The sequence below is a fragment of the Odocoileus virginianus genome, chromosome 10 (genome assembly GCF_023699985.2).
Source record: "Odocoileus virginianus isolate 20LAN1187 ecotype Illinois chromosome 10, Ovbor_1.2, whole genome shotgun sequence".
Taxonomy (NCBI): domain Eukaryota; kingdom Metazoa; phylum Chordata; class Mammalia; order Artiodactyla; family Cervidae; genus Odocoileus; species Odocoileus virginianus.
This window is the reverse complement of record NC_069683.1, coordinates 36,644,990-36,671,720: the sequence shown is the minus strand read 5'-3', so window position 1 is coordinate 36,671,720 and position 26,731 is coordinate 36,644,990. Positions and strand designations below refer to the sequence as shown.

Here is a 26,731-nt window from a genome sequence, read left to right as displayed (position 1 = left end):
GGGTCAGGAAAGGAGCAGGCTGCATATGGCTCCCTTCCCACCCGTCTCTCCCTTCCCCCTGGGAGGGCCTGGAAGGGCTGGGCAGAATTACTTGGTTGCAAAAAAAATGAAAACATCAAGAGGATTGTCCCTGACAAGAGACAGTATAATAGGCACTGATGGATGCAAGGAGACGCTGGCATTTTCAAACCACCACTTTGAACCTCTCCTCTTCATCCTCTTCGAGCAATGATCAAAGGACCAAGATTTCAAATTGTGAAGCAATTTTTTCCAATGGCAGCATCTGGCTCCTTGGCAGGACGCGCTGGGAGCCGGGCCCTGTCGTGGGCGTCCATCCAGGCCTGCCACATGGTGAGGCTCGGCCGCGCCGGGCACCACGCGGGCCTTGCAGCTGCTCCCCCAGGCGCCTAAGGACAATCGCTCTGCCCTCCGCCACGAGCCATCAGGCAGAAGTACTCCCGAAGCAGCCTGGGCAGGGGGTCTTGAGGTTGATGACTGTTCCCCAACCCTCTCGCCTGACTCATTTGTAAGCATCTGCTCCCTGGCCACGACCCCTGAAGCCACCCAGAGTGGCTTCGGAGCTTGGGGTGTGGGAAGCTGGGATAAACGAGGGACGACCCCCCAGCAAGACTGGACTTGAGTTTGAGGAGAGTGAGAAAGCTGCCCGAAGGGAAGGGCGTCTTTGAGAGTGTTCATTTTGCCTGGTGCCCCGGCCCGACACAGGACAGCAGCTGTAGCTCTCTGGCCACAGCTGTTTTAAATAAGAATAATAGGCATAAACTCAGCCCCTGCTCTCCAAGTTACTTCCCACTGATTATGGCATATATTTACATCTACAAAATAGACGATTTTAAAAGACAACTGCCAAGAGCCCCTTCATAGCGCAGATTGGCACCCCTATTCGAATTTCATCAACATTTAGTACTTCAAAGAATCTTAAAAGCTTGCTCTAATTACAATAGGCACCATCTGAAAGACTGGCTGTTTGCATTGCAAATTTCTACAAATACTGGCATTCATTAAAAAAAAATTCAATTAATATCACCCATACAACTTCAGGTAACTGCCACTGGTGACTTCACACAGTAGCTGGGATGAAAGAGCCAAGGTCTCAACCCCTAGGACAAAGCGGTGGCACAGGCCAGTAGTCTGCAGTGGAGGCAGTTAATGAGTCCTGGGCGCCCAGCTGAGCTGGCCCTCCACCCAGCACATTCATCAGCTGCGCGAACACTGACCAGAGACCACCCTTTCCAGACCAGGAAACAGGGCCACTTTCTGGTCTGGAGTTCTTGTGCATGAAAAGTCTTACACAGAACAATGACAACAAATCAATCAACTAATTAACAAGTGTAAAACTGCCAAATAAAATATAGGCTGCCTAGTTAAATCTGATTTTTAGGTAAACAACATACTTTTTCATAGGGATAGGGACTATGTCCCAAAGATGACATGGGACAGACACTGAAAAAGTATACACTGTTCACCAGAAATTCAAACCAAACTGGGTGGCTGGTATTTTAACTTGCTAAATCTGGTAACTCTTCTGACAATTCACCTTTACTAAAGAGAATAAGAAAAATGGGACTTTGCTCAAATTTTCATTGCTATAAGGAGACATGTCCAAAATATTTTTTGAGTGGGAAAAAAATGAAGCTGCTGAATAACACATGGAGCATAGCACTTTTTTTTAGTAAAAAACAAGTGGAGTACGTACAATGTTTGTGGATGCATATAAGAAGTCGAGAAAGACACAGGGCTTGTGGGAAAATCTCACTCTTCCTTCTAAAGTCTTTGGAACTGCATGGAAAACTTAACAAGCTTCTCTTGCTTTTGTCATGTAGACAGTAAATTAGAATGCAGGTGGATGGGAGGGTAAGGTGTACCCTGAATCTCTACCCTCACAGGGAGAGGAAGTTTTGCATATCAAGGTCCAAACGACGAAGATCCTTGAAGGGTTTATGACTATAACCAGATTAATAAGTTGATTAACTCATTCCCTGGAAAACTGGGCCTGGAAATAAGCAGACACACACCCCGATAGTGCCACTTCAGTTCTTTTCTTCTCGGGCTTTTCCCGGGGATGGTTACAGAGTGAAGTCAGCTGTGCCTCCATGAATGGGGTGAATGCTGGGCGGTGCGGGCGGACCACATGCGTCTGCTTCCCCCCCAGGCTTCCAGCTAGCAGCAGTTCTGGGGGGCTCCGTGGCTTTGTATCTCAGCCTGTAACTGTGGCAGGGAGCAGAGTTAAACAGTCCCATGCAGCAAAGAATGGATGGATCCCTGACATTGGCTTTGTTAGCAACCACTGAGCCAAATGGTCCAGGATGGGAAGCAGGAGAGGAAGAGCTGTCAGATGGATTCTTCCATGAGGTTAAGGGAATTTCCAATTTAGATTCCGCCTAGATGTCCTGAAGAGTCCCAGGTTAAAAAAAAAAAAGTGTCTGTGGTGGGACTGAAGTGAAGGGCCTGCGGGAAAAGCACCGTCAGCTGCTGCTCCCATTTTTCCAGGCTGTCCTGTTCTGCCTTCTGTTCTCAGGGGATTCAGACTCTTAAATAATGTGACTGTCAGGCAGAGTATCGTTTCCACTCTCAACTTGCACCATACTCCTGGTTCTGTAAGGTCTGGCAGCCACTGGGACCCTCAACCAACTCTCACTAGGATTCCTGGTCTCTGCACAACCCCTCCCCCGAAAACTCCTTCCCACTCTCCTTTCATTGATTAACTTTTCAAGAATCAGTTCAAATGCCACATCTTTGTGAAGCCTTCCAGAAAGTTCTCAAGCAAAAAGAGTTCCTCCTCTACCTATGTTTTCACATTTCCACTATAGCCCCTACCTTACAGTGCTGTCATTTATCTGCTGTGTGTCTGCCATCCCACACCAGACCCTAAAGTCTACCTCTTACTCGTCTGCTCCCTCAGCTTTCTAGTAGCAAAGTAGAGATCAATGAGTATTTGCCAAATGACTCACTGGTATATTCAATGCTAAAGCAAACGGTTAAACTATTTCTATAAGAACCCAAATTCCAGAGAGAGCCTGGAAAGCTTTTGTGTGAATCCCTTGAGGTCTCCCCTCCACTGGCTTTCAGTAAATTCCTTGAGAAAGATTAGTCAACAAACTGTCAGATGCCTAGGCTATCTGCCTATACAATTGGAGCTGGCCCAGGGGTAGTTATAGGACCCCATGTACAGCAATTCCTCTAGGTGTATGGAATGAAATCACTCTTCATCTAACAAATTAAAGAAAATAAACTGTTGAGAATCTGCTATATACACTGCACTGCATAAACAAGTGTTACTGGATAGGATCCTTGCTTCCTGGGGAAGGCTTACAAAGAAGTTTAGGTCACGGGGCTGGGAAAACAGGAACGAAGCAATAAAAGACTGCAGTCAATGCAGCAAGTGCTAACAAGCTCCAGATACCGTTCTCATGAAATCAAACCAAAATGGGTTGGATGTGCAAGGTTACTAACTACCATTCCCCCTCATCCCTCGACATGAAATATCAGAACCTGCTAGCTAGAAATGATTTTTCAAAAAAAAAAAAAAAAAAAAAACCAAACCAGACCTGGTGAAGACAATGAGAGAGTCACAGTCTACCAAAGATAATCTATTACATATTAGTCCCAGAAATACCTCTGAATATGGTGGTGTTTCTTGTTAATCTTCCTTCCACTGCATCATTCCATCATTTCCTATTGTTCATGTATTTTCAGAGTTTAACACCATTGTGAGATAAGACAGAAGTAGGGTGAAATGAAAATCTTGAACTGAAAGGCCCTTTTCTTACTGATAACAGTTTAAAACATGTGGGAAGCATATTATTCCATTTTGCTAACATCCTTTTCCATGAATAGCAACAGAGACATTTGGTCGCAAATGATAGACTCGAGTCTACAATTCTAGCCTAAATCACGCACAATCCAATTAGAAACAGGCTGAAACTCCAAAGGGGGTCTATTTGGCCAGTTTACATGTGCACCCGATTTCTTATCCCTAAATAAAGCCCAGTTGTTTTATTTATAGTGCCTGTCATTTTGTCCAACAAATGTGATTTTGTTCCTACCAAGATAAAAGTATCTTCTAAAGGCTGCCTTCTTTCCAGATAACTCTTTTCCATTTCTGTTTTATAATATCTTCTCATATCTACTCCAGCTAGTAAAACTAGTCTTGCTTTTTCTTCCTCCAACAAAGTAGGTTAAGAAAGTTGAATGACTATGAATATACTGTTAATTGTTTACACCGGATGATCATAATTCCAAGAATTTTAAAAAGCAAAACATAAATAGCCATTGGGTAACTTGGAGTTTATTCTGATTTCTAACATGCCACTAATTGATTTGAGAGAAAAAAAGAAGCATTGTAATTAAATGTATATCAAGAATTTGTCTCTTTTAAAAACGATACAGATCCATACACTCTCATTTTTCATATTATTTTCTTCTTTATTATTCCAAATAAAGTTTGAGAGTAAGCCTTCATTATCCTAATGATTCTGCTGAATAGTTTTTGACTGTAAGGTTTATAAGTAACATGTTAGTAATGTGTGGCTTTCTTTAACCAGTGATGCCAAGTCTGACACTTCTGAGCACTGTTAAGACCGAGGAGAATTTTGAGGCCCCTCCAAAAATATTACTTTCATTGCATTTTTTATTCCCTTAAGTAAACTACTACTACTTAAGTAAACTATTCTACTTAAGAAGGCTGAGCATTGAAGAATTGATGTTTTTGAACTGAGGTGTTAGAGAAGACTCTTGAGGGTCCCTTGGACTGCAAGGAGATTAAACCAGTCAATCCTAAAGGAAATCAATCCTGAATATTCATTGGGAGGACGGATGCTAAAGCTGAAGCTCCAATAGTTTGGCCACCTGATGCGAAAAGCTGACTCACTGGAAAAGACCCTGATGCTGGGAAAGACTGGAGGCAAGGGGAGCAGGACACGACAGAGGATGAGATGGTTGAATGGCGTCACTGACTCAATGGACATAAGTTTGAGCAAACTCTGGGAGACAGTGAAGGGCAGGGAGACCTGGAGTGCTGCAGTCCATGGGGTCACAAGAGTTGGACACAACTGAGTGACTTAACAACAACAGCAACAAAACTACTACATGGGGCTGGACACAAACTTCTTTTGAAAGTGAGCTGAGAGTTATACTTGGGTTTCTGTCTTTTAGGATGCCTTACTGAATCACACCCACCTCTTCCAGCTTTGGGGACTCTCTGATCAATTCCAAAGCAGCTGACATTTTATCTTAAATTAGCTGCATTGTCTGCCATATCACTGGCAACCCATCTGCATGGATCTCAGTTCTGAAGCAAAGCACAGCTCTGTCCACTTGTGGGTGGACACCTTCCTTTCTTAGAGCCCACAGAGCATCTGATCGTTATTTTAAAAGGAAATAAGAAGTATGGTTTTCTGCCAGTGCAAAATGCTGGCCTCATTAACCACAAATCTGGTTCCATACTCCTCCTCAATCATAATAACAATTTCAATGCTGCATCAAACTACATTTTTCTGAGACACTTTAATTGGGGATTCAAATTTAAGCTACTAGTTTTTAGTTTAGTGTTAGTTGCTCAGTTGTGTCCAACTCTCTTCGATCCCATGGGCTGTAGCCTGCCAGACTCATCTGTCCACAGGATTTCCCAGGCAAGAATACGGGAGTGGGTTGCCATTTCCTTCTCCAGGGGATCTTAGTATAGTAGTATACACGACTAGTGCAAGTAACTCAACTAAGGTGATAAGGAGGTGGTGAGATGCTTTCTCACAGATTATTAATGACAACATACCCTCTTTACTGGGTGTATCATAATTTAACCTTTTTATTAGACATTGATAATAATCAATGGCTTTTAATGTGAGTGTGTGTAGGTATATGTGAGTTGGTGTGTAAGAAACCAAGTTGCTTTTTGAAAGTAGTCAAGCAGTTAGTGAATATACTAGGCATAAGCACACACTTGGTATTATTTAATCCCTGGGAGGTACATGTGATAATTCCCACTTTACACATAAAGAAACTGAGTCATGGATAGACAGAGTGACTTCTGCATCTTGACACAGCTAATCAATGCAGGATCTGCTGGACTCTGGAATCTGTGCTTTCCACTGTGTCTGTGATGGAAGCCAGGGGCACCTGAAGTAAAGCAGCGTCACTTCTTTGTGAAGATCTGTCATTACGGGGCACTCAGGTGTCCGTTTACCCGGGCACCAACAGTAGTCTACTGTTTCCAAGAAGTTCAGGTCGGACTCTACTGTGGCTCTGCCATTCACGTGTGTTTTGGCGTCTGAGTCCTGGGGAGGCCAGTCAGTTTTCTGCTCTGAAGCCAGTGGAACGACCACTACATGGCAGAGCTGGGCCACAGAGTGGGCATTAAGTGCAGATACTTCAGGTGGACTCAGGGTTTCACCCACAGCAGACTCCTGAGCTGAGCCCAGGTTGGACATGGAGCAATTAAACATATGAATAAACTAAGTCATCCTGCTGGTGATAACCTGGAGACTGCAGGTACTCTGAGAAGGAGGAAATAGGGAGGAAAAGAAAGGAGCTGTGTGGGTAGGACCTCTGTTGAGATGTACCGAATTTACATGAAAACGAAAATCTGTGAAGCAAATTGCTAATATGAAAGACATTTTAAAGGGAAGGTTAAGCCTACTTAAGAAACACCCACTGGAAACACCGACTAACATTCAAGCACAGGGAGTCAAAGTGTAATTCACACTTTCTAAGTCTTTAGAGGAAGCCAATGAGATTTCAAACTGCAGCAAAGTGTAAACCTAATTCAAACTGCCTTTTCTCACTTATTGTAACATAGTTAGGACTGAATTTCTTCATAAAGGTTAAGTACTGCTAACAATTACACTGAAGGAGTGATGTCTTTCATCATACTCACAGGAGAGCTCAGTTGTAATTCTAATTCTGCAAATCTTAATTTAATAAAATGATATCTAATCTCGTAGTAATTGTTTCTAAATCTGCACATCTCATACCTGCCACTACACTCTAAACATTTGCAAACCTAGACCTCGTTATTTGGGAATTAGTGACTGAAGGGCCCCATCACTGAAAGCATTTATTAAAATCATCCTCTGTGTAAAATGGAAAATTTTACAAGCAAAAACAAAACTTTTCTAATATCAATAGTTTCCATTCTACTTTATAGTCAAACAACAAGCAAGTTATAAGAAGTCTTATTAACATTAAAAACCAACACTTTAATTTGAAAGCACTGAAAATGGTTTATTTTTATCTTATCCTATTATTTTCTGATTAATTTTAATTTATTTGGGTAGAACAGCCTCTTCTATATCTTTCACCATAGTGGTTCTCAAACTTTTTCATCTCAGGGACCCCTTTTCCACTCTTAAGATTTATTGAGGGTCTCAAAGAGCTTTTGTTTCTGTAGGTTATAGCTATTGATATTTTCTATATCAGAATTGTAAACTGAGAAAGCTTTAAAATATTTAGTACCTGCTTTAAAAATAATATTAAGGTTATTTTATATTAACACACATCTTTTTAAAATTGGCCATACCTATATTTTAAAAAACAAAAATTAGTGAGAAAGGCAGCACTGATTTGCATTTTGCAACATTTAATGTGTGGCTTAATGGAAAATACCTAGATTCTTCTTCTTCTTCTAAATTCTTATTCCTCTTCTGCTTCTAAATTCAATTTGTCATGATTTGTCCTTCAACTTTTGGTTGAAATACCTGAAGAAAATCCAGCCTCACATAAACATGGGGCTGGGAAAGGTAAGAATATTTTAATAGGCTCTTCAGATAACTGGCCATTTTTCTTTGACACTAAATCAAAACTTGACAAGCAGTGGTTTCTAAAGGTTAGCTGCAGTGTGGAGTCTGAAACTCTCAATGAACTTCTCATACTGTTATATTAAAACCCATTGGTTTATCTTGCACAGTATTAAAAAAAAATCACACTTTTTTAAATTAGTTGGAGGCTAATTACTTCACAATATTGTAGTGGTTTTTGTCATACATTGACAAGAATCAGCCATGGTTTTACATGTATTCCCCATCCCGATCCCCCCTCCCACCTCCCTCTCCACCCAATCCCTCTGGGTCTTCCCAGTGCACCAGGTCCGAGCACTTGTCTAAAAATCACATTTTTTAATATGACTATGGATCCCATCAGAAAAGTCATAAATGTTGGGAAGCCGTCAAGTTTACCAGTGTGGATACAAATTTTCCAAAATTCTTATTTTTATTTGAAAGTTCAAATTTTATCTTTGACAACAAATATCAGTTGTTTTCCTTGAAGGAGCAGGCAGGTTCGTCGCATCCATTTTCACTGTGTGCTCTCGGTCTAAGATGTAATAAACTTTCACAAATGACACTCTGGGTTTGACTAATTCTTTTTTTTTAATTTAAACTGTGCATGCAACCCAGTCTGACTGATCCAAGGCTTCAGCAGTTTTATCCTATAACACTGGAACCATCAGTATGCATATCAGCAGAATTAAAAAAGAAAATAGCATCTCAGTGTCATAATTAAAGTAGTTTTGATCTTGTCAGCCCATTGAAAGGCTACTGAAGAACCCCCCTACGGGTCTGCAGGCCACACACTTGAAAACTGTAGTGTTACTATATAACTGGCCCCCAACCACCATTCAAGTCATTGGGTGGCAGTCACTAATTTAGGAAAAGGAAGTGACTGTTACTGCTATTTCAGGGTGTCCACATGTATTACCAATCCTGAGAACATTAACTTAAGTAGAAGGCTACTTCCACAATCCAAATTCAATACGGAAGCATGACAAATGAAATACAGTTACCACACAAGGATTAAAAAAACAAAACAAATTAAATTGAATATGTAAATTTTCTCCCAAGGAATTTCAAACATGAATTTTTCCTTAGTCTGTTTGTTCTGCCATTTGTGGAGTTTGTGTGTGTGTGTGTGTGTGTGTGTGTGTGTGTGTGTGTGTGTGCCAGGCACTTGCTTAGCTCTGGAGACATGAAGAATGATAGACAGACCCTGTGAGCAGGGTCCTGGGGGCACAAGAAACCAGAAAACAGGGCAGAGCCACTTTTCAAACAGATCTGATTTCAAGCTCCAGGTCCCCACCTGTCCTTTGTAATCTCTGCATCTCTATTTTCTTAGTTGGATACGAAGCAAATTCCACTTAACCCTGGGAGGACTGGAGGAAAAGCAAGTGATGCCTGAGCCCAGCGCACAGCCCACCGCAGGCATGCGATCAGTACAGCGACACAATGAGTAAGGAGCCTGGAGTCCAGAAAGGAACGGGACACACATCCCAGTTAACTGTGACCCAGCCTGGGAACTGAGGCACGACGCAACGCGATGAGACTAAGAGAGAAATTAGCACATGGCTTATGTAAGGAAGGGGTGATAATAAAGAAGCCACCATCTCAAAAGGAGGGCAAGGAGGAAAACTGTACAAAGTCCATCCAGACACACACAAAGGCCGGCTGTAGGATGGACAGGAAGCAAAACACCTGGAACCAGCTCCTTCAGGGCCTTTAAGGCCATGCTGAGAAGCGCAAATATTTGAAGCCATTTTCTTTTTATTCTCGTCAAGACCGAGGAGTTATAAACGCTCAAGGCCAGCAAATTCTCTGGTCTAAGCCCCCAGGACACACCGCTGACCCCACAGCAGTCCTCTGGCTCAAGCCTGACCAGTGGAGAAGGGACAGCAGAAGATCTCCTCGGAGGCCAGGGGACAGTCCCAGCAGCTGGAGGAACGTGCCCTCGGTGTCTGAAAGCACAAACGAGGCACGCGGTAGGCAGAGCCATTACATATTCTCTCTGACCCTTAAAGTCTTGCAGCATGTCTTTATCTCTACCCAAGTCCCTCCTCTGCCTCAGGTCCTAGGCTCCCATGGAATTTATAGGTCGCTTTGCTTACTGGGCTTTTCTGACACTCAGACAATAAAGAGTCTGCCTGTAATGCGGGAAACCCGGGTTTGATCCCCGGGTCGGGAAGATTCCCCTGGAGAATGAAATGGCAACCACTCCAGTATTCTTGCCTGGGAAATCTCACGGACGGAGGAGCCTGGCAGGCTACAGTTCACGGGGTGGCAAAGAGTTGGACACAACTGAGTGACTTCACTTTGCTTACTGGACTGAGAACCAATAGAGTCTAGTGCCCTGCGTCTGCCACTGTGACTCCAGTCATCTGCGAGGTTTCTTGTCATTGCACAAGTGAGTTCTTAAGCCCTAGGGGCCACCTGTCTCTCTCGGCAGGACGGCAATGTCACCTGGGTCCTCATGTGGCTGTGCCACGTGGCCCGCGTGAGGACGCCCACAGAGCTAGTGTGTGATCCCCTGGCGATCGGGCAGATCAGTCAATGGGAACCCACAACCACTGCAGCTCTGCCCTCGGGTGTAGGACACGACCATTCAGACAAAAACGACTGAAATAACAGCAAGGTCTTACTCACCCAGAATTTTACGAGGAAGAAGGCATTTTGAGGGCCCTTTCCAAACAGTTCCTTTAAGCCACCTTTCTTTTCAGGAAATTTGTCATAAATCTGACGAATGTCCACTGATTCGAGCAACGGGTCACTGTAAGAATGGTTGGCATGCCCGATGTGCACGAAGAGGTGTTTGTTGTACTGCAAGAAACCAACAGAAACATTCCCATTACAAACCCTTTGGTCAACCCAGGACAGAACCATCTCGAGCTGCATGAAGAGTGGTGGTCTCGAAATCCTGGAGTTCCTTCTTGAACAGCCTCAGGTCTGTGCCTTTGAAAAGATGATGATATTAAGAAAAGTCATTACAGCTCAGGGTTAAAACAATCATTGTCTATTATTCACAAGGGCATATGTTCTTCCCAAATGCCTAAAAACGTCTTTTTGTAGATACAGTAGGAAATGACTTGTGACCCCATTACCAAACCTAGAAACAATTCCATTACCCAGTGACTGTTTCTGGAGCACATCATTTACAGTGAAAGCCCAATAAGAAGTATGGGTGGTTCAGCTGATGCCATCACCCAGAAATGACTTGTTGCTCCAGTTCCCTTAGCAATAGCAAGAATGCAGTACTCTGAGCAACAGTACCCACTTACTTCTTCCAGCAGGAAGAAGAGAGCTGAGTGTCTTTCTCATATGTCCCCTTAGAGACCAATCTAGCATTTCTGCATGAGGGCTGGTCAGTATGTGAATGTCAGTGCAAAGCTACAGTCATGGGTATAGATCATGGAGAGGACTCATGGAGCAAGGCTATACAGGATCAATAAAAAAAGAACACCAGTTGCTCATCCACAAAAAGTGAATGAAACAACTCAAAGCCCTCTCAGGTCATTTAACAAATAAATGAAAACCTTTTCTTCTCCTTGCTTTGGTATAAAACAGGGTAAACTGGACCACAAAGGAGTGTGGCAAACAATAGGCTCTCAACCAGGCTGCAGCAGAATCACCAAGGAACATTTAAAAATCATCAAAGCCAGGGTCCCACTCTGGCTAAACTGGCATCTCTGAGAATGAGGCCAGGCATCAGTTATTCTTAATACTCCCTTGATGAATTCCAATACACAGCCAAGTTGGAGAACTACTGGCCTAGACCCTATACAACAGACCCCCCCATGCCTGCCTCTTCTACTGAATAGGCAGTAAAACCAGCCTAATCTGACACCAAAACATCTGGCGTGCAGAGGTTCCTGGGAGCTCAGAACATAATGGGATTCATAAGAGAAACCCATGTCACCATTCTCCCAACAGTCTGCATTCACTTTTCGAGTTTACATTGGCATTTCTCCAACTAGAGTCCTTTTGAGTACTAACCCCATCAGTTCAGTACGGTTCAGTCACTCAGTTATGTCCAACTCTTTGCAACCCCATGGTCTGCAGCACGCCAGACTTCCCTTTAAATCACCATCTCCGGGAGCTTGCTCAAACTCAAGTCCATCGAGTCAGTGATGCCATCCAACCATCTCATCCTCTGTCATTCCCTTCTCCTTTTGCCTTCAATCTTTCCCAGCATCAGGGTCGTTTCTAAAGAGTCAGTTCTTCAAATCAAGTGGCCAAACTATTGGAGCTTCAGCATCAGTCCTTCCAATGAATATTCAGGACTAATTTCCTTTGGGATTGACTGGCTGGATCTCCTTGCAGTCCAAGGGACTCTCAAGAGTCTTCTCCAACACCACAGTTCAAAAGCATCAATTCTTCAGGTCTCAGTTTTCTTTAGAGTCCAACTCTCACATCCATACATGACTACCGGAAAAACCATAGCTTTGACTATACAGACCTTTGTCGGCAAAGTAATGTCTGCTTTTTAATATGCTGTTTAGGTTGGTCATAGCTTTTCTTCCAAGAAGCAAGTGTCTTTTAATTTCATGGCTGCAGTCACCATCTACAGTGATTTTGGAGCGCAAGAAAATAAAGTCTGTCACTGTTTCCACTGTTTCTCCATCTATTTGCCATGAAGTGATGGGACTGGATACCATGATCTTAGTTTTTTGAATGTTGAGTTTTAAGCCAACTTTTTCACTCTCCTCTTTCACTTTCATAAAGAGGCTCTTTAGTCCCTTTTCACTTTCTGCCATAAGGGTGGTGTCATCTGTGTATCTGAAGTTATTGATATCTCTCCTGGCAATCTTGATTCCAGCTTGTGCTTCATCCAGCCCGGCATTTTGCATGATGTACTTTGCATATAAATTAAATAAGCAGGGTGACAATATACAGCCTTGACGTACTCCTTTCACGATTTGGAACCAGTTTGTTATTCCATGTCCAGTTCTAAATATTGCTTCTTGACCTGCATACAGATTTCTCAGGAGGCAGGTAAGGTGGTTTGGTATCCCCATCTCTTGAAGAATTTTCCACAGTTTGTTGTGATCCACACAGTCAAAGGCTTTGGCATAATAAATAAAGCAGAAGTAAACATTTTTCTGGAATTCTCTTGCTTTTTTGATGATCCAACGGATGCTGGCAATTTGATCTCTGGTTCCTCTGCCTTTTCTAAATCCAGCTTGAACATCTGGAAGTTCACAGTTCATGTACTGTTGAAGCCTGGCTTGGAGAAATTTTAGATTACTTTGCTAGTGTGTGAGATGAGTACAATCATGTGGTAGTTTGAACATTCTTTGGCATTGCCCTTCTTTGGGATTGGAATGAAAACTGACCTTTTCCAGTCCTGTGGCCACAACTGAGTTTTTCAAATTTGCTGGCATAGAATGCAGCACTTTCACAGCATCATCTTTTAGGATTGAAATAGCTCAACTGGAATTCCATCACCTCTACTAGCTTTGTTTGTAGTGGTGCTTCCTAAGGCCCACTTGACTTTGCATTCCAGGATGCTGGCTCTAGGTGAGTGGTCACACCATTGTGGTTATCTGGGTCATGAAGATCTCTTTTGCATGGTTCTTCTGTGTATTCTTGCCACCTCTTTTTAATATCTTCTGCTTCTGTTAGGTCTATACCGTTTCTATCCTTTATTATACCTATTTTTGCATGAAATGTTCCCCTGGTGTCTCTAATTATACTGAAGAGATCGCTAGTCTTCCCCATTCTATTGTTTTCCTCTATTTCTCTGCACTGATCACTGAAGAAGGCTTCCTTATTCCCATAGGGAATATTCTTATATTCTCATAGGGAATGAGAAGTCCCAAATAAAAGAAGGCTGCTCCAAGGTTCTTTTGTACAAAACAAGTGTACACACTGTACAAGCAGTCTGTGTGCTAAGAGACGAGTCTGGGCTCAGTCTGCTCCAGCCCAAAACACTGTGTTATTTCCAATCAGCCATGGCACTGGGTTAAGTCTCCCCAGCCTCTACACGGGGACAGTGGTGGTGTCCACCTCTCAAGGGGGCTTCAGGGATTCCCAATGAAGTACTGCATATTAAGGCTTACTGGATCACCTCCATTCAACAAAGAGTAGACACTCAGTAAATGTTAGCTACTATTATTTCTCATAAAACCTCTCTGCTTTGAGGTTCACAGTGAATATAACAAGTTAAAAACACTATGAAACACTGTTCAACTTTCTATAGCCTAAAGTTTTCCAAACTTGTTTGGTTACAAAACCCTATAAATGTATCCTGCAGAAGTCCTGATTTACACCCATGACCTGCCACCCACACTGTGGATCTCTGGCCACAGTACCAAAGAGCAGAAGGGCCAACACCCCAGCTGATGCCAGCTGTCCCCAACCACAGAACATACAAGGAGTGTGGCCAAGACCTAGTACCTTCTGATCAACATCAGAGTCACCTTTACCAAGGCTTCTCAAACCCTCAAAGGCGTCAGGTGACATGAAAAAGAAGAACTTCGAGCTCTGACAAGGACCCCGCCTCTATCCCAGCTGGATTTCAGGATGGACTGAGTCCTGGACACAGACATGCAAGAACAGAATATGCTGTGCTTGAGGGAAATTTTTGAAACAAAATAGGAGCCACCATCATGATAGGGAGGTAAGGTTATGGTGAGAGGTGAAGTGCCTCTCTCTGATCTTTTAAAATTTTTCTCAAATGTTATCACATCATCTTTTCAATTGTAAGCAAACCAAAGCCCACAGAAACACCTGGGGCACCGATGCTGAGGCACTTCCAGTCTCATTTAGAGGGTAAAAGCAGAGAAAACAACACAGGAGAGGCGGGGACACAGACACTGGTGCAAGGTCCCCAGAGATGAGGATGGGACATCTTGTGTCTGCCCCTCTGCTGGTCACCTAGTCCCCGCCAGGACAGGAGTAGAGGCAAAGGCATTGTTCCTCCATCATCCAAACTGGCTGTCTGTATGTCTATCACCCAGCCCTTATTACTCACCTCTGACTGCAGCAAGTTCCGAGCCCTGCCGGACTCTGAGAGGCACCGCTTCGGTCACTTACTGTGGTGTCTATTGGCACTGAGTTTATGGGAAAGAATGGAAGACAAACAGAGCCTTGGGGACATCTATGAACAGAATCTGAGTCTGCTAAGCACACCTCACTCCCTGCTCTTCCACCTCGCCAGCCTCCATGGGCCAGGGCAGAGTTGGGGTGAAGTTACAACTCTTGGGACACAGGGACCACAGACTGGACCTCCAGGGGTCAAAGATCAGGAAAGTGAATGGAAGGTAAAATTTACCATTCTTCAGAGGGCCCACTCCATTATTCTTGCCTGGAAAATTTCATGGCAGGCTAGAGTCCATGAGGTCACAAAGAGTCGGCCACGACTGAGCGACTGAGTATATCGCTCAGTATATCAAGGAAGTTTATCTGAAAATCAACATGCTGAGTGCACAAGCACTCCAGAACCAGACAAGGACCTGAAATCTCAGTTTTCTCCTGTGTACAGTGGGGATCTATGACCGTCATATTGAACAGGTTAGAAGATTAAAGGAAATGATGCACAGAGGGGGTTCTGGCCTAGGGTCTGGGCATACAAGAAGTGTTCAATAAATCGTCGCTGCTAAGACTACTGCTGTGGCGGTTTATTATGTGAGATTAAGTAGATCCTGGGGTAGAAGCAAAAGAACTTTCCTGCCTTAGCTATCCCTCCTGCCTAGCAAAGAAAAAAATAAACACAAATAAGCCAAGAGCTGGGAGCAAGTTGTGGAGCTGCATGACTGGTCAGATCCTTGATTATGGCCCACTCCTTACTAGCGGCTGGAGTGCGGGCCTCTTACCTACATCAGCAGGAAGAAAGGAAGCTGTGTCTGTTCAGTGTTTTTACAATGTGCTTTCGATATATGTGACCTCGGATAATCCTTGCCTCACAATGGTACTGTAGGCGGGTTTTATTAAAGTCACTTTCACAGATGAGGAAATAGAAGCTCAGAGATGAACAGATTTGCCTGAGGTCACACATCCAGGAATAGTCCTGAAGTTAAGAAGAAAATCTGGATCCATTCACGCCACAGCCCATGCATTTGCTGCACACGTCCATTGCATGGTCTCCAGGAGAATACGTAAATGCCTAGATCCTTCTAACTCAGATCTACTTTTTCTGAAAGTTGATTTGAGAAAAAAAAAGAAAAGAAGCTGAATAGCGTTTTCCAAATTCTGAGAAGTGAAATTACAATTTGGGACACACGTAATGACTCACAGATTCATCAGATAGAGTCTTCAAAGGTTTCTGTTCTGAGGAAGTTACCTCTGTGCCCAAGTCGCTGAAATGAACTGAGAACGGGCAGGCTGTCTTTGCCAAAGGAAATCAGGCACTGCCTCTCCAAGGCTGGTGACTTGAAACCAAACCCTGACTGTTGGCATTTGAGTAGCTTTATTCCTGCCAAGAGGTGACTTTGTTTCTAAGAATACAAAGGGCTAAAGAAGGCGTCCTGGAGGCTGCAGGAGTGGAACGAACAGACATCCCTCTCTCCTTAACTCAACCTGGCCAGGTTGAGGAATCCCTCTGTCCCCACATCTAGAAGGATGAAAAGAAGACATCTACCTGATATGTTTGGGTTCAAATTTTAACAAAATTAAAACCCTAAAAACTCTCTGGTGAGGCCTTACCTCCCATCCCGCCAGATCTCCTTCTAAGGGAAAAAGGTTAGGGTGGAACCTCACTTCTCTCCCTTCTTCCCAAATAAATCCCGTTTTCTTTCCAGCAGTGACAGTTGTCCCCAAACTAATGATGAACACAAAACCAAAAAAGAGCCGTTCTATCCTATGTGGCAGAAAACAAATATTTACACAAACAACAACAAGAGCAACAAAAAACAATCCCAAGTGCGTGGGGGAATGTACAAGCAGAAACAGGGCGAGTGTCAATGAGTTACATCTATCAAAGTCCGAGACTAAACTTCCTTGGCATCCAAAGTAGAGGTCAACACTGGCTTGTTCAATTACAAGAAAGTCTCCCATGTGCTCAGTAGACATGCTGATTATCAACGTATCAACACAGCAACAGAAAAGGTACTCACTCTGCATATTTCTTTCTGGATTTCATACCTAAAAGGTGTGTGACCTTTCACACGCCTAAGGTCCATTATGTACCAGGCCCTGTGTCGGGCACAGGGAATCCAGGAACTAATAGGGCAAACAGCGTGTCTCCTCGAAGAACCTGTATGGAGCCAGTTTTTGCCTCTGCAGTATGAACCATCCATTAAATACATGTTCTCAAAGATTTCTACAGAGAAGACTGGGATAAGGACAGTCAACATTCCCTTCCCTGTATATCAAATGACTTTTGTCAGCACTTACCTGCTCTTTTTATGTGGATGTCCGTATTCTCCAGCACTAAACACATAGTGTTACTCATTAACAAGGAGAACATATGTGGAATTTACCTTGAAACTGTGGACAAAGGTTCATAAGCTTAAGATGAAAACCAAGTTATCCATCACATGTGTGAACAGAACACACTCCCAGATTTGTCAGGTTTCAGAAAACTGTCCTTCCTCACAACTATTCTCAGATAGCAACAGGAGGATATGTTCTTATAAAAAGAGAGTAAAACAAAAAAGATGGGAGATGAAGCGGTAGCACAGAAGCGGTAACACGCTAGACCACAGCTGGGCTTCTGACCTGGACGACAGCCAGTCCAGGGTGGACAAGGATCTAGAAGCTGGAGGGCTCCCAAAGGGGCTAGAGATGGAGTCCCTGACTTAGCTGACCATCGGGAGAAGAGTTTGAGAATTCTAGTAGACACATGGGGGATGAGTCTGTGTAGGTATATACAAACTGAACAAACAAAGGCAATGACAAACCTTAGGAAAAATAAGTTTTAGAATCAACAAAATGACTTTCATAATAAAAATACTAAGTGCTAAACCAAAAATTGTGAAATAACCATATTGGAGGGGTGGGGATGAAGGTTAGAGGGGTCATGAGATAAATTCAGAGAGTTAAGTCCTGGTCTTCCACAGTAAGAAGTCAACAGATAAGGTCTCAAATCGTGGACCGAGATAGGTAGTGTAAGTATGTTGCTTAGAGATATGGAGTGAATATACAAATCAAGGGCTGAAAGTTTGCAGGCAGCTGTCCTAAGGAGGACTGGGAGGAAGGGGGGAGTGGGAGATGGAGCAGGGCGGGCAGGGTACAGCTGCTTTTCCTTAAAGGCCATGCCTGGGATTTGATTGGGCTTACACATGAAGCACATCTATTACTTTATTAAATTAAATATGCAGCCAATCCAAAGCTATCCCAAACCATCATGGAGTTTCGTGAGGAAAGAACTATAAAGGGAAACAAAAACACACACAGTTGTGCTCCAGGATGTTTATTCTAGTTGGCCGCAAGTTCCCTGGACTCAAAACGAGGGTGAGATCAGAGCCTTCCTCCGGCTCAAGACACTCAGGATGACTGAGCAGGAGCTCGGACCCCTGTCTGCCTGCAGGGTTCACCAGAAAGCCTGACATTGCACTGGGGCAAATCCTACTGGACAGAGATGACCCCCACTCAGCTGCCCCTGCCACAAATCTAATACACAGATTCCTATTTCAACTTGGGGAAACGTTCATTTTCTTCTTTGATTGCATAATCCCTCCAGTTATTCTTCACAGCAGTTGTAAACTGTGACAAAGGTAAATGTAATCCTAAAATCTCCACAGAGTGACTTGCAAAGGGTTATTTAGCTACCCTGGGGGATTAACAAAGGATGTTCCCCCCTCCTCTAAGGTGGTTCTAAGAGGTCACTTTCCTTCCTGGTCTCTGCCTCTCCTTCTCTCGGCTGCTTAGGGAAGTTGCCGGGGGCAGGGGGGCGGAGGGCCAAACACTGGACTCGGCACCAGTCAGACGGGGTCTGGGTCTGAATCCTGGCGCCGGCCTTGTTTCCTAGCTGAGTCATCGCGAGGGGGGCTCCCAGCCCCCTCCACATCCGTAATCCAGGGATAATAATAGTATCTACCTCGAAGGAGCGTCACGAGGCTTAAAGGAGATCACACATGGAAAATCCACAACGCTGTACCAAGCGTGCAATTCTTCATTATTATTATTGTTGCTATTATCATTTCCCCCAATAGTAATGTGTCTGAACTCTGGGTGGGATTACCTGAAATTATGGCTGTTCCTCTGACTGTATTAGGTCCTGTACTGTAAGGTGGCTGGGGTGCAGGTGACATGCACTCAAGGCCTTGAGGGATCTGGCCCCTGAATTTCACCCAGTGAAGAACGCAAAGTCTGTCCTGGCAAGTGGGGCTGGGGCAGATGAGACAAACCAGAACAAACAACTCCCAGAATGGCCACTAGGGTTTAATTTTCTTTTCTTTTTTTTTTTTCCCAAAGAGCTGCTAATTCATTCTAATCCAGAGCCCTCTGATGAGGCAGTTCACTTTTTTCTGCAAAAGGAAAGGAAAAGCCCTAAGAATCTGCTGGCGCTTGGCATCTCAGGGGCTCCCATGGACACGCACCAGCGCTGCACTACACAGTCTGAACTGAAGATGGCGGTGTTTCCCTAAACTTGTTCCAAAAATTCCAAGTATTTGAAGAACGCTGTAAAACCTTAAAAAATGACTGCTGTCAAATAATACCAGGAGAAAAATTATAATCCACTTAGGAATTTAAAGAAACCAAGACAAATAACTCATGTCAAGGGATGCTAATGTACAAGTTGAAACAGGACAAGGACAAATCACCTACATTTGCTTCCTGTTAAGTTCCTGCCTGGACAGTCTGTTCAGACGCCCCCCAGAGCAGCCTGCACAAACTGCGATGACCCCCGGGCCCTACAGGGGCAGGCAGTGACTGCAAGATCAGGCCAAGGGGAGTGACCTGCATCTTTGGCACCTGTTGGGGTAGGAGGGCTGGGGGGCTTGCTCACGATCCAGCAGGCTCTCTCCTCAGCTACTGCCCAGAGGCACCAGCCCTGCTCTGGCCACTTGGCCCCGAGGTGCTGGTCACTCTCTTCCCTGTGCTGTTCCCAGAAAGAAACATCACTGGAAACAAGAAACAAGGAACAAATCAGTCCTTCCTTCCTGGACCTCACCCCAGGATCACCAGCTCAGCCCCACCTCCCCATTCCAGCATCATCTCCATAGAGCGGCCGCTGCGCTCTTAGAAGGGAGTCTTCCGCACACAAGTGCAGCTGTGAGAACCCACTGGCTGACGGCAGGGACTGCGACCAGGAAGGCACGCGGGTGGGGTGCTGACCTGCCAAGGAAAGCAAGTGGAGCCTGGCTGGGCCTCTGTGAAATGCCCATAAAACCCAGCTCTCCAGATGCTTTCAATTGCCTCATCCCCAGATGGTCATGAATAAAGAGGTGAGCGTCCAGAGAAGCTCAGACATGGATGGCAAACCACCCACCTTTGCTACGAGAGGGTGCGACTGGCATGGACAAGCTGACGGGAGAGCTCGCAGTCATGCAGGCCAGGGCGACCACAGCGACCCGTCATCTCCAGCACCAGAGAACCCTCCGTCTCCTGTGTCCTACTGGAAGGCAACGCTTGGTAAGACGTAGGAGAAAAAGTGGGGAGAGGCATAAACAGGGCACAGCCAACCATCAGACCTGCTGCAGTCTTCCTCTGTCGACCGGGAAGGACAGATGTGCTCTCAGACCATTTATTCAAAGCATGTGGTGCATACATTAAGAACATGGGTTGGAATCCAGGCTCTGCTATTTCTGGGCTGTGTGTGGCCTGAGGCAAGTTGCCTAACCTATCTGGGCCAGGGTAGCCTCACCTGCACACAGAGATGACACCTGGCCTGCTTATCTCATGGGTCAATGGGAAGGTCAAAAGAAACAGTAAACATGGCTGTTCTGGGTGAGCCTTAGGAGCTCACAGATGCTAGTATGCAGGTTAATTATTAACGAGAGCAGCACACAAACCATGAACTGGGGGAGAGAAAGAGCCTCCTCTCTGAAGGACCAGAAACCAAATCTGCCCAGAGAGCTGTTTCCCATGAACACACGACCCTGCTCTGAGAGGCAGCGACTGCCTTAGCAAGCACTGCAGGGCTTGGAAGCGCCTCCAGAGAAAACCTGCCATCTTTCACTCTACCCAGGATATAGGAGAGGATCTTCCCGGCCCATATCTAGAATCTAAAAAACCCTGCTTCTGATCTCACCTCTCTGGTCAAATCCCCACACAAGCCACCCAACTCTTCTTTCTGCCACTGGTCTCACCAATGTCCTATCTTCTAAGTTGCCCTGGTCACCTTTTCCAAACCAAAGTCAGCATCTGTGAGATCTGACAAAGAAATTGAGTTGATCTGTGAACTGAGGCCTTTGAAAGAAGCAAGAAAAACATGAAATCATTCTTAGGCCCACATTTAACCAGCTGCCCAATATGAAAAAGAATCAGGTTATCGGTAGAATGTATTTGCAGAACTTGAGTGCAAGGCTCCCCCAGAGGATAGAACTTGGGCTCCCCTGCCCTCCCGGGGCTGTGAAGACTGCTGGCTCACTCCCCATGTTCAGGAGGTCCCAGGCTTTTCTGCCACTCCATTCATTTAGCATTAAAGATTAGGAAACAGATCACTCCAAGAGATCACGACCGCAAAACTCCTCGCCTTCCGGTTGAGGACCTGCCATCGTCCACCATTCAGGGATTCTCTCCTCCTGTGAAGCCAAGTCAAGTGTCCTTACTTTTCTTTCTCCAAAGTCCTGATCACCTTCTTTCACTGGCTGCTCCAGGGTGAAGGACCCTGCTGCATCCAGCCTGGGCTTGAGGAGCTCAAGACTTTGAAGGGCAGCTGTTTTTGCATGTGAGTAATTTTTAATTTCTTCAAAAATACAGTGACATGGTTAAGAATACAAAGTAGAGTCAAACTTTGGCTCAGCCTCCTGCTGGTGGTGGAACTTGATCACATTCCTTAATGTTCCCGAGCTTCTGTTTTGTTACTGAGAGACTGGACGTGAGAAGAGTATCTGGGTCAAATGCTCGGAATGCAGTGCTCACGACACAGGTCAGCAAGAGCTGGAGGTTACCCTGATGGCTGTAACTCAGGGAGGTTTTCCCTAAGTGAGCTGAGGTGTGCGCTCCGTGCTCAGGTCTGTTCCTATGACCACATCACAGAACTTTGCTTCTTCCCCAAGGCAGTGCTTCTTCAAAATTTTAACAGAGCGATCTCCTACCCAACCCTCTCCATCCCAAAGCTTGCCCTTCTCTGGCTGTGGAACTCCTACCTAACTGAACTCCTCCCACACTCTCTCCCGAGATCACGGCTGACATTAAACACACTGCCTTTGCCTGGAAGATGGAGCTGAGCTGCCGGGCAGCTGGATGAACCTGCTCTGCCCCAGGGAGCGGGGAGAGGGAGCCCATTATGTTTTCCCTAGTGGCTCAGATGGTAAAGAATCCTCCAGCAAGGCAGAAGGCTCAGGTTCAATCCCTAGGTCGGGAAGCTCCCCTGGAGAAGGAAATGGCAACCTAATCCAGTATTCTTGCTTGGAGAATTCCATGGACAGAGGAGCCTGGTGGACTACAGTCCGTGGGCTCGCAAAGAGTCAGACATGACTGAGTGACTAAAACTTCAAACTTTCAAAACTAGGCTTTAGCAGGAAAACCAGTCCTCATGCACACTCGGGATTCGGCTTACAGCCCACAAAGGTCAGGTTTTCACCTCTCTGAAGCAGCAGCTGTTGAAGTCGGTCTCCAGGAACTGGGCCCTGATGACAGGTAAGGAGGCCCTTTTAAAAGAGCCCACCCTAGGTGGAAGATCTCGCACTTAACACTGAAAGTCCTTTGATACGCAACACTGAAATCCTGTAGAAAGTGTGTCTTTAAGCATTACTAACCACTTCCAAAATAGTCTTTGGTTTTTAGATCTTCCTTTCTTCACCCTCTGCTGTTTTTCTCTTAGGTTCTAGTGGAGCCAAAGGTAACAGAGGGACTGACTTGCTGGTTCTCCACCAATATAAACAACCACTGACAGGGGCAATGTCTGGTTCAGATGATGCAGAGCCAGCAGGGGGCGCTCATCCCCTGGATTAGTCTTTCCTTGGCTTCTTGTAGATTCTGGCTGGCTACAGGTACTCATCAGATGCAAATGAACCCAACAAGTTTTGGTTACTGGAATCAACACGCCTAGCTCAGAATCCCATTCCCAATGTCAGCTGTCGGTTGAACATTGGGCAGTTTATGTCAAAGGGCTTGATAAGACAATGCATCGTGCAGGCTATCACCAGTATGACTACTGATAGGGGAGGGAGAGCTGTGAAGAATCTTTAGTGTTGGCAGTGGTGATACATGTGGTAAACGGAAGAGTGAATTTCCAGAATACCTGGGACTAAGAGAGACAGCTAATTGAAATGGAAGAGAATTCACAAGACTTTTTAAAGCATTCTGACAAGTCTTCTAAGCACCAGCTTCTCAAATTATATAATATGTGCTTTATTTTGCAAACACAAGGTGTTGTTACAATAAACATGTAAAGGCCCTTGAGGTCAAAGGTCACACTGAAAAAAATGTGTAGTATGGGAATGGTTTCACTGGCTCTCAAACTTTCAGAGCCGTCTAAAATAAATTCAGCTGGTACATTTATTAAAAAAAAAAAAACTATGCCATCCTTAAAATTTAACATCAAACATTAAGCAAGTTAATTTGATAAGGAAGCCAACAAAGTGATCAATAATTATGGGTCCTAAACAAATCTGACTTTGGATCCTGCAAATCTCTGTCTGCACACAGACATGTACACACATTTCCCCTTACGTCTCTGTGATAGCTCAGGCTCATGGGCATCAAAGGGCTATGGGTAGTGCTGGCAAAGACCAAACAAATAAATTAATGAGCGTGGTACAGTGTGATTTTTTTCCATGCATATCACAGCCCAAAGAGGTAGGGAATTCTAGTTCTTTCTATAGAAGAGGCTTGGAGAGGTCGCTGTCAATGGCTGCAGCCATGTCTGAACCTTCTCTGCCCATATGGTCCTCCAGGAGGACACAAGGTGACAGCCTTTGTCCCAGCTACTCTGGAAATGCATTCTCTAGTTAGCCACATTTATCATCATTGTCACCACTGAAGTCATGTGTTGGGAGTTCTAAAGAGTCAAGCCTTTCATCAGTAAAAGGTCTACTTTAGTTGAACCAGCCAGACTCTTAATTCTGAATGTACATGAAACACACATACCTGGACACTACTCCAAGTGCTTGGTGGGTCCTGCCTTTCTAAACTATTCATTAGCTTTCACCTCCTGCTTTGTCTACACCAGAGTCATCGCCTCTGGAATGCTCTTCTCCCTTACTCTTCCTGGCCCATATGGATCCTCTACCTCTTTGCATAAGGGCTGCTTCCTCCACAAAGCCTGCCCAGTTTCCTGTCCACTCACAGCACCCCTAGCCATTACACTTCCCAGTGACCCTACGGGGGATGACTGCCCCACCCACTAGACGTCAGTCTCCATCAGGGCAGAATTGCTGGTGGGATGGGCAGCACCAGAAGGCCCCTTCTTGGTACAGCACCCTGAACACGCGGGTGCTCATACCTGTTTATAGGATGGACAAAAGGAACCTCTCAGCGATGCACAGGGTGGAGCCCAATTACCACTAACAACCAGAAGAAGAGGAAATGGGCATTCTGGGCCCCAGGAGGTCTATAACTGAGGAGGACGGTTACCATAAGGGTGCTCCATAAGCTTCTTAAATTAAAAATAAAAAATTTTTTTCTGATAAAACATTATATTTAGTCTTTTAACAAGGACAACAACTAACATCTTGGGACTTGTGCTTCCTAGTGTCTTGGGGTTCTATTTCTAAAAAAGAAATGTTTACAAGTAAACAGGTTTGCTCACCCAAGAGTACAGACTGAATGCACAGTTCAAGACCTTCACCACTGATGGTGGTTCACAGTAGTGAAAGAGTATACTGAAACAGAAGATCTGGGCTCCAGGTCCTCCTGCTCATTGGCTAAATATTCTACATCTTTTAATGGGTCTTGGCCTCAGTTTCTTCACCTGTAAAATGGGTAAAACAAAATCTACTCCACTAGCATCTGGAGGACAAAATGACATAACCAACGACAATGCACTCTGTGAGCGACGAGGCATCATACAAACATGAGCTACTCAGAGCAGAAGCATGAACTGAGCCAAAGCCCAGCCTTCAGCCAAAGAAACACCTATATTTCCCTGAAAGAGGAGGAAGCAAAGAGTCACAAAGGTCATCTTCTTGGGTGTTTATTTCAATGCTCCCACAGACCAGGATTTAGGCTCTCACCATCACCCTTCCGGTAAAGCCACTCAGACACTTGTGAAGAGTGACCCAGCCGGCTGGCCTTCTCTTCCCTATTGTCAATACTCTCCTTTTCTTTTGCCTGCCTCGATGGGTCCAATGACTACCTCTCTTTCTTCATTTTATCCTAATTTTGGAGCAGACTTTATTTTTCTACCAGCATTCACAATTCATAGGCAGAAACGTGGGTTCCTGAGTGCCCACTCTGGTGATGGCTGGTGGAAACCCCTCTTAACTCGTGGCTCTTCCTGTCCTACCCTCAGAGGCTTTCCACTGAGCCAAAGCACAAACACTTCGGGGAGAGGTCACCTCCTGTTGTTCACACCAAGTTATTTACAACAGATGATGAACTCACTCGTGATGCTTTCTCCTGGTAACAGAACGGCAGCAAGGCAGCAGACAGACAGACAGCGTGGCCCCTGTGTACTTTTGGTAGCCGCCAAGATCAGCCGGGTGGGGTGAGGTAGAGAATATGGAAAGGAGTTGGTAAGGATCCCAAAGACAAACTCATGATTCCTTCCATTTTTGCCTTGGGCTCACCCACACACAGATGCAATGCTCGTACTCACAGCCAAGGAGTGGGAGTGAAGAAAGGGTCTTGGGCTTGCAGGGTGGAAAGAAGGGAAGCTCACATATGTAGGGGAAATGGTGGGCCCAGCTGAGGACAGTAGGAGGACGGGCACTAGATGGGGTGGGGAGATGGGAAGGAAGAAAAATGACAAATAGGGCCCAGATGCTGACTTAACACATATTTATGGTATTAAGATGCATCGCATTCTATGTCAGACTGCTAAAGTACTACCCTGTTACTTCTCCTTCAGAAGCTAAGAATTTGCTATCTTGAGAAAACATAGCTTTGAAAAGAAGTATGAATAATGGCTAAATAGGCTTGAGTTTTACAGACATGAATTTGAATCTCTAATCCATCAGATACTAACTGTGTGACTATGGAGAAATTACTTAACCTCTCTGTTTTCCCATGTATTAGACAGCACCTACCCTTATGGGGTTGTTTAAGAGTAAAATGTGATCATATCTATTAATCACCTTGCACAATACCAGCCACAGGTCAGGGCTCAAAAAATGTTGTTGTTCAGTCACTCAGTTGTATCCAACTCTTTGTGACCCCGTGGACTGCAGCACACCAGGCTTCTCTGTCCTTCACTATCTCCCTGAGTTTGCTCAAACTCATGTCTATTGAATTGGTGATGCCATCCAACTATCTCATCCTCTGTCCCCTTCTCCTGTCCTCATTCTTTCCCAGTGTCAGGGTCTTTAAATGCAAGAGTCTGTTAAGGTCTTACTCTTCTGCTCTAGTAATTCCTAGAGTTTGCAGTCCAGAGCATCCATAACCATTTAGCTCTAAAGTTTTACATATTTGTCAACAGAAAATTTCTACTTCACTGGAGGGCTGCTCGGCCCTCCTTACCCAGGTCTGCTTTCGTGCAGGGTATCTGATCTGTCAGACCCAAAGGCAGGGAAAAAGGAGCAATGCCCGGGGTCAAGGCACCCAACTTTGAGCACACTCACCGAGTCTGGGTCTCGCTGCTGTTCAAGGAAAGCTGAGAATTCCACCAGGCGAAGTTTGGTTGTGCCAATGGAGCGGCCCTGCCAGGCCGGGACCGAGGGAGCTGGGGCTGATGCAGGTTCAAACCCTGAAATACCGATCGATCGTTTCCTTAAACCCAGCTCCTCGCCTCCCATCATCAGGCCTCA

The 26,731-nt window shown here is 44.9% G+C and overlaps 1 protein-coding gene across 6 annotated transcripts in view; it reads right to left on the bottom strand.

The window, feature by feature from the left end:
* TEAD1 (TEA domain transcription factor 1) overlaps positions 1 to 26,731 on the bottom strand; it is a 265,236-nt gene that overhangs the window by 31,996 nt on the left and 206,509 nt on the right. For all 6 annotated transcript variants that reach the window (XM_070473393.1, XM_070473394.1, XM_070473395.1 and 3 more), the window contains 2 exons: positions 26,546 to 26,670; positions 10,422 to 10,595 (listed from right to left, as the gene is read on the bottom strand). In XM_070473393.1, coding sequence (XP_070329494.1) covers positions 10,422 to 10,595; positions 26,546 to 26,670 — 299 coding nt within the window. The remainder of the gene's footprint in view (positions 1 to 10,421; positions 10,596 to 26,545; positions 26,671 to 26,731) is intronic.